Source organism: Centruroides vittatus, unplaced genomic scaffold (genome assembly GCF_030686945.1).
Source record: "Centruroides vittatus isolate TY-2023 unplaced genomic scaffold, ASM3068694v2 contig_10, whole genome shotgun sequence".
Classification (NCBI taxonomy): Eukaryota; Metazoa; Arthropoda; class Arachnida; order Scorpiones; family Buthidae; genus Centruroides; species Centruroides vittatus.
This window is the reverse complement of record NW_027120658.1, coordinates 3381540-3399111: the sequence shown is the minus strand read 5'-3', so window position 1 is coordinate 3399111 and position 17572 is coordinate 3381540. Positions and strand designations below refer to the sequence as shown.

Below are 17572 nucleotides of genomic sequence, written 5' to 3'. Positions count from 1 at the left end.
TTCACTTTATTTTAATTCATTTTTTTTAAATTGTATTTTGTTTTATTTGAAGGCATTAATTTAATTAGTACCTGTTGATATTTTATTTGCAGTAATTAAAAATTTCTAGGTATTTTAGCTAATTATTTTTTCTTTTAAATTAATTAATTGTTATTATTTTAATAATAAAACTATTGTTAAAGGGAGGGAGATAACATTACACTTTACAGCATTACCTACGATAATTAAAGAGAAATTTTCTCATTAAACAAGTGAGAAATTTATATTTTTATATTAAAAAAAAACTACAGATGAAATAAATATACTTGATCAATAAAAAAAACTTCAGTTATTATACTATAATTTATTTGTTAACTTTAATTAACAATTTTTAAATATAATTTTAAAAGTATCCTCAAATTGCTTTTAAGGATTTTACATTATTAATTTCTTATTAAAAAATAATAATTATTATAATTAAAGATGCATAAATAATTTATTAAAAAATTAATTTAAAAATAAATTTTCTTACTAATTATATAATTAAATTAAACTAGATATTAATTCTATAACTTGCAAATGTCGACAAGTTTGGAGTTATTTAGAGGCAGCACGAGTTGGAATTTACAATATTTTTAATCACAAGTTACACTCGAGCCTTCTTATTTGCCAATTTTGGTGACTGGTCCTTTTTTTATTTTACTTTTTATTCTTTTTTTCTTTAAGAACGTCTTTCTCTGATGCAATTAAATCGCAGTTTGCGGTGTCTAACCTTGGCCTAGACGACTCGCACACAAGCCCTGAGGTTAGACGCTCTTGGTGCATAGGTCGAGCATCCCAACAGATGCAAACTCACTTGTTTTAAAGTCTGTGACTCCTTCTACACATTCGATATGAAAGTGATGCTGATTCTCTTTCTCCTTTTTCAATGCTTGCTCTTCCTTCTGCAACTCTTAACTTTGACTACTACTTACTGGACTACTTGGGATTTAAAATTCAATTGGACTCAAACAGTGGGGCGATTTACAGCGAAACCCTCATCTGATGGTAAGTTTATTATTTATTTGTCGATTTGAAATTAAAATATTTAAAGTTTTAATCCTTAATTTAGTTAATCTTCTGGTATATTGCATTAGATTACACAGCACTTCTCTCCTTATCTTTAGTAGGAATTGTTAAATTTATTCGTGCAAACACCTAAATATTTTATTTAATAATAAAGCAAAAAGCTTGATTATTATTATTATTTTTATTTTTTATTTTAATCCAAAGTTTAGACATAAATGTTAATGATTATGCTCTTATTTTATTCTAGATCCGAGCGTAAATAAGTTCGATTGTTAGAAGGGCAAATTTGATTTATATAGAAGTGTTATATGCTTTTATATTCTATTTTCTAGTATATAGGTCACGAAAGAGGAGTTATCCAAGTTTGTTGTCATTGAATAGGGCGTAGAATGCTTAAATCTACCGGTTTTTCAAAGAGAAAGTTCATCTCAACTCTGATATTTTAGGAACGTTACTCACCATTCGTTAACGTTTTTATGTTATAATATTTTATTTATTATAGTAATTTCTATTTAATTTTATCATCAATTAAGTTCTTAATTAAATTCTAAAGATCTAGTTTAAAAATTATTATTTCTTATATTTTATTCTAGTTTAATTGAAAATTAGCCTGTAAGAAACGGCTATTTTTAATTATAATTTATAATTTATCTTTAAGTAAATTAAACAGATAATGTTACAATTTAAATATGTTAAATATATTTATAATATTATTATAAATTCAATTCGTAAAATAAACATTATTTAATTGAAGTTTTATTGTCAAAAAGTTGAACTTCCTTCATAAAATTTAGTAACTTCATACTCAAATGTTCTTACATAAAATATATATATATATTTTGGCTATTAATCTATATTTAAAAGCATTAAAATGCTGAAAAAAATTATGCATAAAGTAATATTTAAAAGTTATTTATAGAATAAATTATAAATTTTTATTTTTAAACTATAATTTATAAAAATTATGTTTTTATCATAAATTATAATCCATATTTAAACTTAGTATATTTATTATACAGTAAAACCTGTCTAAAACGGAACAGAAATAAAACGGAAACTTACCTGAACGGAACGAAGCCATTCCGGTTTAAGCAGGTTTCTAATAAAACCTGTGTAAACCGGGATCGCGCTGTATAGAATTCTTTTCGTTTAGGCAGGTTTTATCCAGGTTCCGTTCTATTCAGAATTTACTATAATTAAAAAATTTTAGATATTCTTGCACGTTGGTGGTAACTAATTAATAGATAACCCGCGCCCGCATCATTAAACATTATATCTTTTAAAAATTTTCTACTATTTAACGTTGCGGGGGGTGACTTTTATTTTCTAAAATCAATGTAATTAAAGAAAACTGCAAGTAAATTTTAATTATCTAGTCTTAAATTATATTTTAAAATTATATTTATATTATTTTCTATTCTCTAATAAAAAAAAAGGAATAAAATATCATAATTTATACATTTTTAATGAAAAATCCTGGTAGAGTAACTTATATTAAAAAATATATAGAAAATAGCCTAACAGCGTGTTAAATACAGTCTAACCTCCAATAACGGCCACCTCCCAATAGCGGCTATCTGTAAACAGAGGCCATTTTTTTTTCAGGAAAAGTTTTTCTTGAAACGATTATGCATACGAAATAACCTCCAAACAACGGCCAGTTTTTAAGTTTCCGTCAGTGGCCGTTGTACAGAGGTTTGACCATATATACATCAATCATATAAATAATAAAAATCTTCGCTTCCGAAGAATCGCATTGACAATAAATTAAAAGTAAATTCTTTTTTTCAGAATAATTTACATCTTTGCGTTAAAATAACGCGTAATTTACACTGTTTTCGTTACGCGAAATGTAAAAATGACGTCAAAATTGACGTAAGAATATAAAAACATTCTGCTAAACAAATGCACGTATAGATAATCAGACTTAATTTTAATTATTTAGTGTTGTTTGGTTATGATTTAATTAATTAAAAATTAGTTATTAAAATGTACGGTAACATTGGTAACAGATACATAACGAGACCAAGAGCCAAACATATGGAAAATGTATAGCCATGGGCAACACATACCATGGCCCTCTTGGTTCTTCCCTAGAAAGACCAATACGGCCATGGCATATCTTGTTAATCCAATGATAACTTATGATAATGACTTGAAATAAAATGTAAACCTAAGAAAAACAATACAATTTTCTGTCATGCATAAAATTTATATACTTTTAAATTAATCTTCAATAAAATTAATTAATTAATAGTAAATACTGTAGAAGTTTCATATTCGTGCATTTTACATATTCATGGTTGGGTGTTTGTCACTATTTTTCGTATTCGCAAAACCACACACAATTAAACGATTTTTAAACTTCTTGTACAATTCCTGTTGTCACAATTATGGGCTTGGATTGCATCACATATTCCTTAATGGGCCAAGCCCACAACGGAATAGGACCGACATATCCGTGAAAAATTCATGGAGTTGGGCTCACCCAGACTCTATTTAGGATCCCCAAGAGCTCTGATGAGTATTCAATGTATTTTTGCAGAGCATAGCTTCCACGAAAATGGCGCTTCTACTGTAATGTCTTTTATTTTATTTGTTTATTTAAAATATTAATTTTTTTTTTATAAAGGGAAAAAGTAAAAACCTGTAAAATCCTAGCTTGAGCCATTCACTAATTATATTATTTAAAAAAAATTTAAATAGATTTTCCACATTTTCCATAAGAAAGATGGATAAAATTAATGGCCAAAATATGAATTTTTTAATTTAAGGAATATAAAAAAAAAATATCTTTAAAAATGCTATTTTGATGTTTTAGGTCAATTAGTATCAAAAGGTCACGCTGGTCTTTGGTCACGTTGCGTTACCGTTTATGGAAAAGGAAAGCATATTAATGGCACACGACTGACTGTTGATAGATGTTTGTCGAATTTCGATGATTTCACTGCGGCTCGTGGATACAGCTGTAAGTATCTAAATGTTTAATTATTAAGTAAGGTACTCTTAATATTATGAGTATTTAATGGGCCGTCGTTATGATTTACTCATTTACCTGCCGAATGAGTAATTAAATCTTAATGGTAAATAAAAATTTCAAAGCAGCAGAAAGCAAGATGGTGGTAAAATATTTTAATATATAATGAAAAGTTCTTCTAATTCTTCTTGTTTTTTTCTCTGTTTTAAGTCCTACTCCATTCGATATATGACCTCCTTCTATCTCACCACCCCGTCGATCTTGAACCACCAAAATTTATTTGCATCAATGCCCCTAATACACGAATCTCTCTGCAAAATTTCAAAAATTTTGAACAATGAGTTCGAGAGTTATTAATTAAGGTTCAAAGTGAATGAACAAAGCCGTGCCCTCACACACGAACATACAGGAAAAACCTCCATTATTTATTTATTTATTGCGTTTCTCGACGCTTCAAGGTCTCCTGAGTGCAAAAATGCAAAACTCTTGGGGGTTCATTTTTTAACCGATTGCCATACTTTTTCTCTGTTATATATAACAGGCGGGAAAGTAAAATTTGATAAATTTTCTAATATTTATTACAAAAGTCTGAATGATTTCGAAGAGATATTTTAATTTTCTAGATTTTTAAATAATAATCCAATTGACAGCTTTTAAATTCCAAATTAAATTTGCACATTGCAACTACCTTAAACGTTCCAGAATTTTTACTTTTATTCTTTTAAGTTGTTTTCAGTAGCAAAATTAACACATCTGTCTGGTATAAATGCTTATTAATTTTGAGCTTCTTGAATTTTTCTTACAAAATATGCAATTATTTTTATTAACGGCATTTAAATTTGTGCCCTGAGCAAGCGCTTAGTTTGCTTACAGAACAAATTCTTTGGTTTTTTTATTTTCAGAATTGATCTATAAAAGTTTAATGCTTTGGAATTCTTCTCAATCAATCAAACGTGATTGATTGATGGAAAAGAATGTATGGCATCAAGTTTATCAGTCAAATATGATTAAGCATACCGAAGAGATTCATTAATGTTTGATGAAATCTTCCATATGGGCTGGATACAAACATAGCTGTACAACCTTATGACCTCACTCATTTAAATTTATTAATATTTCATGGAAGAGAAAGGACCTTTTTTATATATAACAAAGCCTAAATCTGTCCCTGCTCCATATAATAATAGTTTTACATACAACAAGTTGTTTATATAATTAATAATATGATGTTAAGCAAAGAAATTACAATTAAATAATACAAGCAGTTTTTCCAGTTATAATTAATATTATTTTAAAAATAACTTTAAAACTCTAAAAAATTTAAAACAAAAATTATTAATCATAGCAGAAAACATTAGTTTTGGGGACCGAGATACGTGGTTCCCCCTTTTTAAGGCCCAAATATCATTGATTTATTACTTAACATTTGCTAAAATACCGTAAAGAATTTAGTTTATTTGAATTACTAGGAGTAGATGAAATTACAAGTTAATCAATAAGAAATTAATCAAGTCACGCAAACTTCTAGTTTAGTTTTCATTCATATCCTCCCTGTTAAGTTTAAGATACTCCAACCATTACATTACGTCACTAATTAAGTCACGTTATATCCTAATTCATTTAATGTATCGAAAGTAACTTTTAATATATATATATATATATATAATTATATAAAATATATTATGTTTACTCGGGATGGTGTTTATGTTAGGAATTGACGAATTAATTCACATTAATAATCAGTTTATGCAAATAATTGTATTTCAATCTCTCTTCTTTATCTTCCTGATCTTTCTCTCTTTAAACTCATCTTTATCGTTATCTCTGATTTTAAATCATTATTTGGAGTGTTTAAATGCTCGATTTCTATACTTTAGATGCTAGGTTTCTTTATAATTTATTAATTATAGAAATATAGACTTGTATATCGTGGCAAATAATAAAATATTTTATTTAAAATAGATGGAAAAATGTGTAAAACAGCCACAGCAGGACTATGTGTTGCTATGGCCACAATTACAGCAGTTCTTCTGATTATATCCATAGCAACCTTTAAAAAACGGGACTGTTTGCCAGTTCTATCTTTTTTTCATATTTTACTTATGAATATTCAAGGTAAGAAATAAATAAATTTTAACTTAAATGATAATTACAGTAAATTATTAAGGTTTAAAATCGTTTAAACTAAACAGAATCGGTAAAAGTTGGGGCGGAACTATTTTTGTTTCAGTCCAAAGGCATGATCTATTTTTGAATGCTTTCAAGTAAATATTTCATTACTTTGTCAACCGTTACTGTTCAGCATATACAAAAATGAATTTCTGTAAATATTTTTTAAAGTTTTATAAATAAATAAATAAATATATATATATAACTTATACAAACATATATGACTTAAGAGAGACGTGATGAGACCCGGAGCAGCCACAAATATAGCACTCTTCTCATAAAAATATAAGAATACAAACAATAAAATAAATTTTTCCGCCATTTATTAAAGGAAACTTTATTTTATATCACTTTTATATTAAAAAATAAATAAATTTTTAGGGCTTCTTTATGCTTAGGTCAGGAGCAAGATTACTCTTCTGGCCTCCTCTACGTAAGCTCGTATGTGTGTAGACTTAAATGGATAATGTAAAACTACAAATAAATTTGATAACTACTAAAAAATTATTATTACATTCATCATAATTACAAATAATAATCATTAAATCAAAATCAATTTAAATTGTAATTAAGTTATTTAATCAACAGACAAAGATATCTACAAGTATTATTATCATTAAATAATATTTTATTACGTCAAACAACTGATTCGGTATTAGAAAAAAATTCTTTGTTTCTTGTGTTCCTTTGTTTCGATGAAGATATAAATTGGTAAGTGAAAGCCCAGGGCCATCTGCGGCACTCTGTGGGGTCTCTAGTGACACGCGAAAAAATTCCTTCCTCCTCATAAATACTCCTTTTTATCTTAACTGGAATGTAAAACGTTTGTTAGGATATTTGTCTTAATATCTAAATATCATTTTATTAAATATATATATTTAATAAATACATTCTAACCTGTGGAGAAAGGACACGGCCATTCCACCTCCAAACAACGGCCATAAAAATGGCCGTTCTTCGGAGGTTATTTTGTATGCTTTTAAAGAAGAAATATAATAAACTTTTTTAAATAAAATAATCGAAATATAAAAGAAAATATTTTTGAATTTAAAGAAAATGCTTTTTTACTCGGTGCAATAAAACAATATTTCAAAAAAACTAATTTTTCTAAGACAGGTTTATTGATAACATTTTATCCCTGTTAAGAACTTACTTTCAACTTATTTTTGTCATTTATAAAAAAAAGCATTGGCAATTTAATTGGGTACTTGTCGCGTCAAGAAGTCTCTCACTGGGGTCAAAGTTCAGCACATGTTTTATGAATAAATATGATCTTAAAATAGTAGAAATTGTGCTAAATGCTTTTTAATTAACCAAATTATAATTTTTGCATAAACAATGTTAATTTATTTTGTATTTTATGTAAATATATTTAATTGTTTTATATTAATACTAGAGTACTATTCTAGTGCCATCTAGTGGTAATTTACTTTACTACAGTGGCCTTACACGAACGGAGTAAAATATTTTATAAAAATCTTAATTGTGTTTTATCATTAAATATACACACACGTAGGGTGTTCATAAAAGATTTTCAGGGTTTTATTTCTCTTAGGGTATACATTAACAAACTTTACACGAAATGAAAGAGCAACTCAGCAAACCCACCCTTTGTAAGGACACACATTCCTGGTCACATGTCTCTGCTGTGATGAATTCAACAGCAGCGACAATCCTACTTCTCAACTTAGACAGGCTGGCAGGTAGCGTTGACATGTGCGTGCAATCTTTTACATATCCCCACAAGAAGAAATCATACGAGGTGAGGTCGAGGGACTTTGGGGCCATCGAAGAAAAACCTTGTCCTGGGAACTGGGAAGAGGACAGAGAGGAGAAACTGCTTTTTTTGTGCGTCTGGTAGGAAATTTCGCAGCTGCTCTTTCGTCACACGCGAGAAACACACCTCCAGGTCTCTTGTGTAAGTGCTCAGACCAATGCGAAAAACCTTGACAATGTTTTATGAACGCCCTGTATACTACTGTAATTGGGTTTGAATTCTCAATTGTTCGATTTTATGTTTGCTACTTACAATGTTAAGAAATCTTGCTTAATTGCTTACATATCAATAATTTTACAGTATTTAAATTAAAAGAAATATTAGATTTATTCATCAGATTTTTCATATATAAAGTATTTCACTGGCTAAAATATTTAAATTATAGAATTTTTAAAAAAATTGATCTAATCATGATTTATTAATATTAAAACTTCAAAACTTTGTCGTTCAACTGTAAACATAATTTAAAAATGATTAAAATAATTAATTTCTACATCTTTTTTCTTTAATTTCAATCGTAAAATATAAAATTTTATTCATTAAAATACATCTTTCCTCATAAACATTTTACTTCATTAAATTTTTAATTGTATCTCTGCAATGGAGCACCCACCAGTGACCGAGTAAATAAAATCATTGAACACTTGTACCTAGTCGTAGGTTCACACCTCCTAAATACCAATGGCCACGTGGGGTTTTACGAGTTTCCTTCACGTGTGTAACAGCTAAATAGGGCTTGTAAAGGATTGCTTTTAACAGAGTAGGGACGACCTTGTGAATCGGTCCCACCAGGAGTTGTATTTGTAAACAGGTGAGGAAACAAAAGGAGCGCCGTCTTTGTTTATTGGACTTGCGTGAGGTCGAGCAATGTGTTTGCCACATGTTAGCTTGCTAGAAAAAAATGTAAACAAGTGACGGTCGTTATGGTGAACTTGTTTCGTCGGGAGAACAGCCGACGTTTTGGAAAGCTTCGGATGAAAGGAAGAATCGTGATTGGTCGGAAGTTGTCGTCCAAAAACTCTTTAAATAGTAAGACGAGCGAGAGGAAAAGAGAGAAGAGCGAGAAACCGAATACGTGATAGTCTCTGACACTTTGGAAGCCAGCAGGATATAGAGAGAGTGTTCTCCTCTTGGAAATTCCTCTGGGAAGGGTTAGTGTAGAGACAGGACGGCCACGCGGTTGAGCCAACTCCCCAAGTGACTAGGCTTCTCCAAAGTTGTGTAGTTCCGGATAACTAATCCGTTATGTAAGACACCACCTGTTGTTATCTCGTATGTTTTCAAACTTGTATATTCTACCTATTGTAAATAAACTGTAAATAGTGTATAATTTGAATGTGGAGGTGTGCTTTTCTACGAGCCAATGTAACAACATTCTCGAGTCGTAAGAACCAACTCCAGACGGATTATCGTAAAGATCTTCACTGACGCTGTAGTCAACTGGAGCAGCTTAGTAGATCTTCACTGGGCTCATAGTAAATCTTTCTGAGAGACATCCAGGACCGTCGAAAGCTTGTATTGAGTCCGGGGTAGAGCGGGCCTTATTCCTCTTTGAGGATTTCTTTTCCTATTTACTTTAAAAAAAAAATAAATACATAAGATGTTTCTTTGTTAGTAAAAAGTACTCTTAAAGATTTTAGTTTTTGTTAGTAAAATAACATTTATTTATACGGTTAGGATACACTGCGGTCCCCTAAAATTTCCAACTCCCCCACTCTTGATGGTCCTGGAGACATTGCCCATGTGTCATGGTAGTATGCCAAAGGGAATGCCTCGGGAGGATGGGAATGCCCATTCCTTTGGCACACTACTTGTGTTCTGTTGCCGTTTTCCATCAAACGAATGTATTATAAAATTATTCTGTCATAAGAAACTGTTCTTTAAATGGAATATCTACTTTCCAATTTTATTAAATTTCCCTTTTTAAATTTAGGTTTTATATCGGCAACTATTCCAGTGCTTTATATTTCGGGCAATATGGCGGAATTGATTCACCAATTGACAGCAGCTTATGGTTTATTATTAGTTGTGGACATTCAAGTTCTGTATTATCACGGATGGTCATATTGGTTACAAGTATGATGATTATTTAATTTAAATGAAAAGAATATATAAATATTTAATTTTAAGTTTTCACTTTTATTCTTTCAGGTTGGTATATTATTTTTATGGATGATGACAATAAGCGTTTACATTCTTACCATAAAAGGTCGCGGTGATTGTAATTGGAAATCTACTAACAGCAAAAAAATAAGACGAAATACTGAGCAAGCAGATTCAATGGAGACTGAAGCTCTTCGAGGTCCTTAATTGCCCAATAATATTGTTAATAGTTTATTAATTTATCTATAAAAAAATAAGTTGAAATCTGCACTATGGTTTCCATTCAGTGTGAAAACGTTATAAGATATTTGTGCAATGATATTGGGCATTACGTTAACACTTATTCATTGGAAAAAATGATTAAAAATGTATAAACTTTTCATAATAACGATAGGAAAGTACAAATTGATAAAGATTAAATATGTGTACTAATTTAGATCAGTTATTAAATAAATACAAGTTAAATATTATTCGATAATTTTATTATTTTTTATAAAGCTAGATTAATATTATATTAATTTGTTCCTATTTATTATAGAAAAAATCCAGCAATGAATTACGTAACTTTCCCGGCTGTTAAAATTTATATTTATAAATTTAAAATATTTATTTTTAATTATAATAAATAAAATTGTTTATAGTGCCATCTGTTATGAGATTTTGTTATAAAAATCAAAATATTTTCTTAATATTTGCTCATAAATATGAACCAAATTTTTGTTCATATCAATTATTATAAAATGGCAAAAGGCTTAATTTTGAGGGTTCGTGATGAGTTTCATAAAAAAAAAAAAAAAAAAAAAAAAAAATTAGCAAATGCTAACGAGCAAGCTCTTCATTAAGTCCCATCCCTCTCGAGATATGACACATTACCCCTTTATCGTCTCAACCTTTAATCATCAAAATTTAATAGCATCAATGCCCCATATACACTAGCTACCATGCCAAAATTTCGTTTGTTCATCATTACCCCATCCTGAAATATTAAAAGAAATAGGCATCAACACAATAAACATATACGAGGTATATTATATATACATATGGAATTTTTTCCTTTTTGTTATTTTTCTGGATTCAGGAGGTCTCAAAATTTTCGGGTAAAAATAGGTGGAGATTTGCATAAAATCTCCACCTATTTTTACCCGAAAATATTCTGACCTGTATTCAAAAAAGTTAAATGAGAATTGTAGGCGGTAGATATCTGCTGGTGTCGTGCATGCATATGTCATCTGTCTTCGTGTCTATAGTAATCTGTAGCATATGCACCTTTTTATGTTGGCCTTGTGTAATGCTGTATGAAAGCTTCAAAACCATCGATAATTTTGCAGCTCCATCGATTACACTATATCCAAACACGGAGATATTAGTAACTTAACGACATGTAATCCAAATCTAAGTACATGAATTCGATGACGTAGTATCAAGTTGTTGGTGTTACATATGAAATCTAAAATATATAAGGCTGTTGTTAAATTAAGTAGCGGTTTGTTTTTAATTTTCTTATGATGTGGCACTAAGAGGACCTTTTTTTTAGCAAGCCCATTATGGGTTCGGCCAGGCCCACAATGGGGCGGCCGGGTGATGAGAGATGGAGCCTGAGATATCCGGACGAACTACCCCAAAAAAATTCCTGTGGATTTTTGACCCGTCCGGATTCAACGCCAGGTCCCCAGAGCAGTAGGCTGCTACATCTACCGCTCTGCCATCTAGCCGTCGGCCTTTTTATCTAGCCCATCATGACGTCACTATTGTGGACTTGTCACTAGTCATGTCTAAAATAGTGACAGCCAGGCAATGAGAAACAGAAATCCAGGACAAACTGCCCTACAAAAATTCCTAAGGTTTGTGATTCACATTTCCCAGAATGGTAAGCTGATATCAATTTCTCGCCGCTATCTGGTAAGCTTAATATGGAGCATAATATTGAGCAACAATAAAAAATCATAAGCAAGTATTTTACTCCATGGAAATACAGATACTACAGTGATCTCTTATAGTAACAATATTGAATCAAATATTAAAGAAAAATATATAGAAGACTTTTCGCATTGTATCAAAAATGGATAAAATGACGATATCATTCCTAAGATATAGTATGAAGGCCAAAGAACCAAGGATGTAAACTCATCACTCTGCAACTCTGGAGAACCATATGAATTCTGGTCGGGAGCTTTAGGAATTTTTCACAAGCAATCTATTCTGGATATGTCAGGTCCTGTCCGCATCACATGGCCGCTTTCTTGAGAACTTCGTGGAGACTTATGCTAGACATAAAAATGAACTGTCTATGCACCCCTTTTTATGTCTATCATAAAACAAAGAAATGAGAAAACTTCGTTTAAAATGAACAGCAGAAAACTTTTCATTTTTTGAATGTTTCTGCCCTAAAGGTATTTGAACAGCCCTATAATTATACCTGCATGGGTTCGTTCTCCAGAGTGGCCAGGGGCTACTTTCTTCGGCTATTTGGCCGTCGACAGTCGCTTGTACTCACCAGTAGTGACAAGTACAGGCCAATATCGCTCCTATCCGTGTTGGGAAAGGTGCTAGAGAAGTTCACTAATTAATAACCGGCTCACCTAGCACGTTGAAACATCCCAGCACCTTTTTGTTATACGGCTTCCGTTACCAGAGGTCATCTACTGATGCCACAAACAATGTTGTTAACAATATCCAGGACTTACACCATAGCTACAAGGATGTGTTCGGCATTAGTTTAGACATCACAAGCATTTGACAGTGTCTGGTGTCTCTGGTCATGCACCATCTGCGAGCAATAGCCTGCCCTGCCAACTTACTCAGACTTATTGGTAATTACCTACACAGCAGATCGGCCAAGCTCTAATATGGACATCTCACTCACTACAAAGCAGTTGTACTAAGATGCTCACCAAGGCCCATGATTCTCGTCGGAGGCAAAACCAGAGCCAATCTTGAACATAGAGCCAAATGCATCCTCGATACCATCTGCAATTGGGAAAATCAACACAAGCTGCACTTCAAAATCCCGAAAGTAGCATCGTATTTAACAAAACAAGACATCCTCATCTTTACCGTTGAGTTCCCACGATCAAAATGCAGGGCCAGCCAATCAAGGTTGAAAGGTCCATTCGCTATATTGATGGTTTTAGACCATCGACTCTCATGGTCCAGCATATCCAATATGTCTGAGATCGAGTTGGACTTATTTTCCAGGCATTTAGCAGAGTCTCCAGCAACAACTGGGGACATGGTGCAGAGGCCACGCGAGTCATTTACGACCGTCTTCATTCCTATCGTGACATACAGCTGCGGAAGCTGGGGCGAAGCGGCTTAAACAGCCGTCTGCTGAGGAAATTCCTCACTGTTCAAAAGAAGGTGTTACTCCATATGGCCAAGGCATATTGTACAGTATAACATCCACTTCCAGACTTTAGATCAGCGTTTCTCAAAGTGAGCGATAACGCCCCCTTGTGGGCGGTGAGTAAATCTAGGGGGGCGCTGGAGGCAGGGTACTGAACGGTGATCAAAGGTAAAAGTTCCCTTTCCTCTTTCAAACGGATAAGAGGAAACATTGCATTTAATGGTTTCCAGATGTCGAGAACAATGTACGATAAGGGCACAAAGTGTGAGATTCATAGAAAAGTTTTCCTAAGAATATTTCCAATCCTTTCTCACACTTTCTCACATAACTTTATGGAGCAAAGGGGTCAGTGGATCGAAAAAGTTTGAGAATCACTGCTTTAGATGATCTGCTACAAACCACTAATTGACAAAATAATAGTTTCACCAAAAAATATGGAATATCAAGTGGAAAAGATATCACTACCAGCTCTGACATCTCCCGTGATGCCAATTTTTCCATAAAGACTCTTACCATATCCCAGTGACATTTCACACTTTTTCCTGGACCACGTCGAAGACACAACAATCACCGTTTTAACAAACGGGTTTGAAAATCGACAACCTGGTAGGGTGCAGTTATATGGTCTACAGAAATAACACCGAAATACATCAGTCCAAGCATCGCCTTGGCGAACGTTGTTTGGTCTTTCTTTCTCTTTGCCATTCAAAAGGCAATACAGTGGTGCTGTAGTTTGCTGGCTGCGTTGTCTCTTTTTTGATGATATTTTTAATACAAAGAAAAAATTGGCTACAGAATATTAAAAACGCGTGCTTCGCTTGGAAAACAGCGGGTCCCACGCACATAACAAAAAGATAATGTTAACTAAATTGTAATTGGTTAAAGTGTAACAGCTATCGATAGCATGGAACCCAGACTCATCTCAACCGATTACCCGTACCAAAGTACTTAATGTGGAGCAGAGAATAGCCATTTGTCTAAAGCCCTGGTCACATTATGCGATTTCCAGCCGCGCGGGCGACTGCAACCGCGACGGCTGTTCCCGTTAACTAGTAATCCCCTCTCGAAAACCGGCGCGACTGCAACTGCAACTAGAAACAAAAAGTTTGTTCTACTCACGGCGGTTGCAAACGCGCATCCAATCAGAAAACGTCTTTGTGCCACGTCATACTTTGTGCTATATATTTGTCAACATATCTTGATTATAAGATTTGTATTAACTCAGTTTCAGTACATTTAAATGCTATATTTGATATAAATCAAATCTGAATTTATAAAAGTTATTTGTTAGATTTATTTCAAAAGTTTGATTACTTTTAATAATATACAATTGAATAAAATAAATGCTTATATAAAAGAAAAAATATATCGATTATAAATGAATTAAATCATTCAAGCTTTCCTCTAAATAGCATCCAAAAGTTCTGGGATAATGACTGATATCGAATTATGGGCCACTCTAAATTGATATGCCAAACTACAAAACGTTTCGCCTAAATTAAATATAAGCATAAATTATATTCATATCCCCTATAACCTTCGGCATCCGAAAGCCTTAATTCATTCATCAGCTGGTGAAAGCACGATTGTTTAGCCTGTTGATTTTCATTTCGCCAAGTTTTAACCCAGTATGAACGTTTTTTCTTATTTTTTTCTTCGTATATTCTCGCCAGCTCTAACAAAATTAGCGCCTTTTTTCTTTTATTCATTCCAGAAAAGGAACTGCTTGCTATTTTAATAAGAAAAGTGGCTAAAATTCCGTAAATACTCTGAAGTAGAACGTAAAATGTCGGTAAACTCAAGAAAGTAGGCAAAAATAAGCTACTGTAATTTTATTGGTTTATTATAGGGTCACGTGTTCCAAGTTGCATCGTCAACGAACAATGTGTGACCACGAGAAGACACGCGCGACTCGCGCTTGTTGCGGTTGCAATCGCCTGCGCGGCTGGAAATCGCATAGTGTGACCAGGGCTTAAGGGTATGTCGTACGTGGCAGCGTCCAGCGACCGCGAGCGTGAACTCGCTTCCAAGCAGAGCGAACAAACTGGTTCAAGCAAACGTGCGTGTCCGGAGTAACTGCGTTTAGCGTGCAGAGACCACCAGATGACGCGTTTACACGCGCGTGCAGGAAGAAGCTATCAAGCAAGTTAAATCGCCGCTTCCACTGCTCGCGCTTCCAAAAAAGAAAATGGTTGATTTTGTAGATGAATGAAAATAGAATGACAAGTAAATTGTGTATACATGTGATATATGTTTAATAATTTTTATGTAATTTAATAGTTTCTGATTTTGTAAATGCAACATTTTAAAAATACACAACAAAAATAAAGAATCGGGTGTACTATAGATTACCTCCTATGGAATTTCAGGACTTTGATTATATATTGGAACTCAGGGGACCGAGACGAGTTCAACGGTACCCTATTTTTGGACCGGAGACGAAAAATAAAAAAAGTTATCATACTTTTTTAATGCTCTCACGAAGACGGTACCATAGTTGCTAGTACTGCCATCTTGCGGTAAAGTCTGCAAACCATGACGTTTGACTACGGTCGTCTCCAGTAGGGTTAAACACGCGATACGAGAGCGGAGAGAGCGATGCGACTTCCGATCATTGCGAGATCGCCATTTCGGTTAATGTTACTTATGGCAGCGAACATGGCAGCCGTTCCCACTGTTCGTGCTTCCGACTGACCTCCCGGAGGGGAGCCGCCGGCAGGCCGCCATGTGCTAAACGTCACTAGTTATTGATTCACGGTAGTTATTGAACAAAGTAAAAAAAGGAGGAAACGTATTCTAAAGGCAATTTTAACGGCAAGCGACGCGACTCCCGATCGCGATAGCGAGGCCGACTTAGCGGTGAGAGCGACGCGACTCCCTATCATCGCGCGATCGCCGGAAAAAAGTATGATAACTTTATTTTTCGTCTCCGGTCCAAAAGTAGGGTATCGTAGAACTCGTCTCGGTCCCCTCAGTTCAGATATATACTCAAAGTCCCGAAATTTCATAGATAGTAATCTATAGTATCCCCCCAAAGAATCTTTATAGAATATCTAGTTAGCTATTTACCTTTCCAATTTAACGTTTTAATGCTTGTCATATTTTCCATAGCAAGCATTCGACCAAGTCGTCTCGCCACCATTTTGTAAACAACACGATTTCACTCTGGACAGAAGTCGCTCGCGAGTTGGAAGCGCGTACAAAGATTCTTTCCGTTCGCGGTCGCTGGACGCTTCCACGTAGGACATAGCCTAAGGAGACTTATCAAGTGTCTCGTTTATCGCTTTCGTTGAGTCATAGGAATAACTCAGAATAGGTCCCCAGTTCCCTGAAATAACTGACAAACAGACTTACAAATAGATCTCCCTTAGTCACAGAATTACTCAGTATTTCACCAACCCATGGACGATTTAACTAATACTTGAAAAGGTTCGTCAACAGCCAAAATTCGGGGCTCTCAAATTGACATCCGAATGACCATGGCGGTTATAGCGTTAGCCAACCGCTCTGGAGAACCCGGGATCGAGTCCGGATGAACCACTTTAGGAATTTTCCATGATCGGTAAATCCCGAATATGTTAGGTCTTATCCCTCATCAGTCGATCGCCATAGTAGTGGGCCTGGCCGAATCCTCCATAGATATGAAAAAAAGTCTTCTTAGTGTTGAACAACAACGTCGGATGGCTGAGCGGTTAAGGTGACAGCCTCCCGCTTAGGAATCCAGGAATCAACATGGAAGGGTGAAAATTCTCGGGATTTTTTGGAGTCAGTTTGGATATATCGGGCCCTGCCACCCTGCTGCCCCAATGTGTGCCTGATCGAATCTCTAATAGGCTTGCTAAAAAGAGGTCCTCTTAGTGCATACAGAAAAAAAAATTTGAAAAAGACAAAAACGAAAATAAATATCAATTTAGTTTATTTATATTGCTATTTCTGAATTTACAAACAAATATTAACGTCTTTTAATTAATATAATAGATATCACTACGATTTTATATATAATTTCGTATATTCCAAAGCTAAAGAGTTTAATTAGATAAAAATTATATATCAAGGCTAAAAATTATTAATAAAATACACAAAGAATAACAAATTAAATATCAAATTTCTAAAAATAATTTTAATAATACGAATAAAACATTTTACAAAAATCATT

At 33.2% G+C, this 17572-nt stretch overlaps 1 protein-coding gene across 1 annotated transcript; it reads left to right on the top strand.

Annotated features, from left to right (window-relative positions):
• Window positions 1-705: 705 nt before the first annotated feature.
• Window positions 706-10474, top strand: LOC136986433 (uncharacterized). The gene is made up of 5 exons (XM_067284306.1): window positions 706-1026; window positions 3869-4015; window positions 5987-6139; window positions 9904-10046; window positions 10122-10474. The coding sequence occupies exons 1-5, from the start codon at window positions 873-875 to the stop codon at window positions 10278-10280; spliced, it is 756 nt and encodes a 251-aa protein (XP_067140407.1). The 5' UTR covers window positions 706-872; the 3' UTR covers window positions 10281-10474.
• Window positions 10475-17572: the final 7098 nt, after the last annotated feature.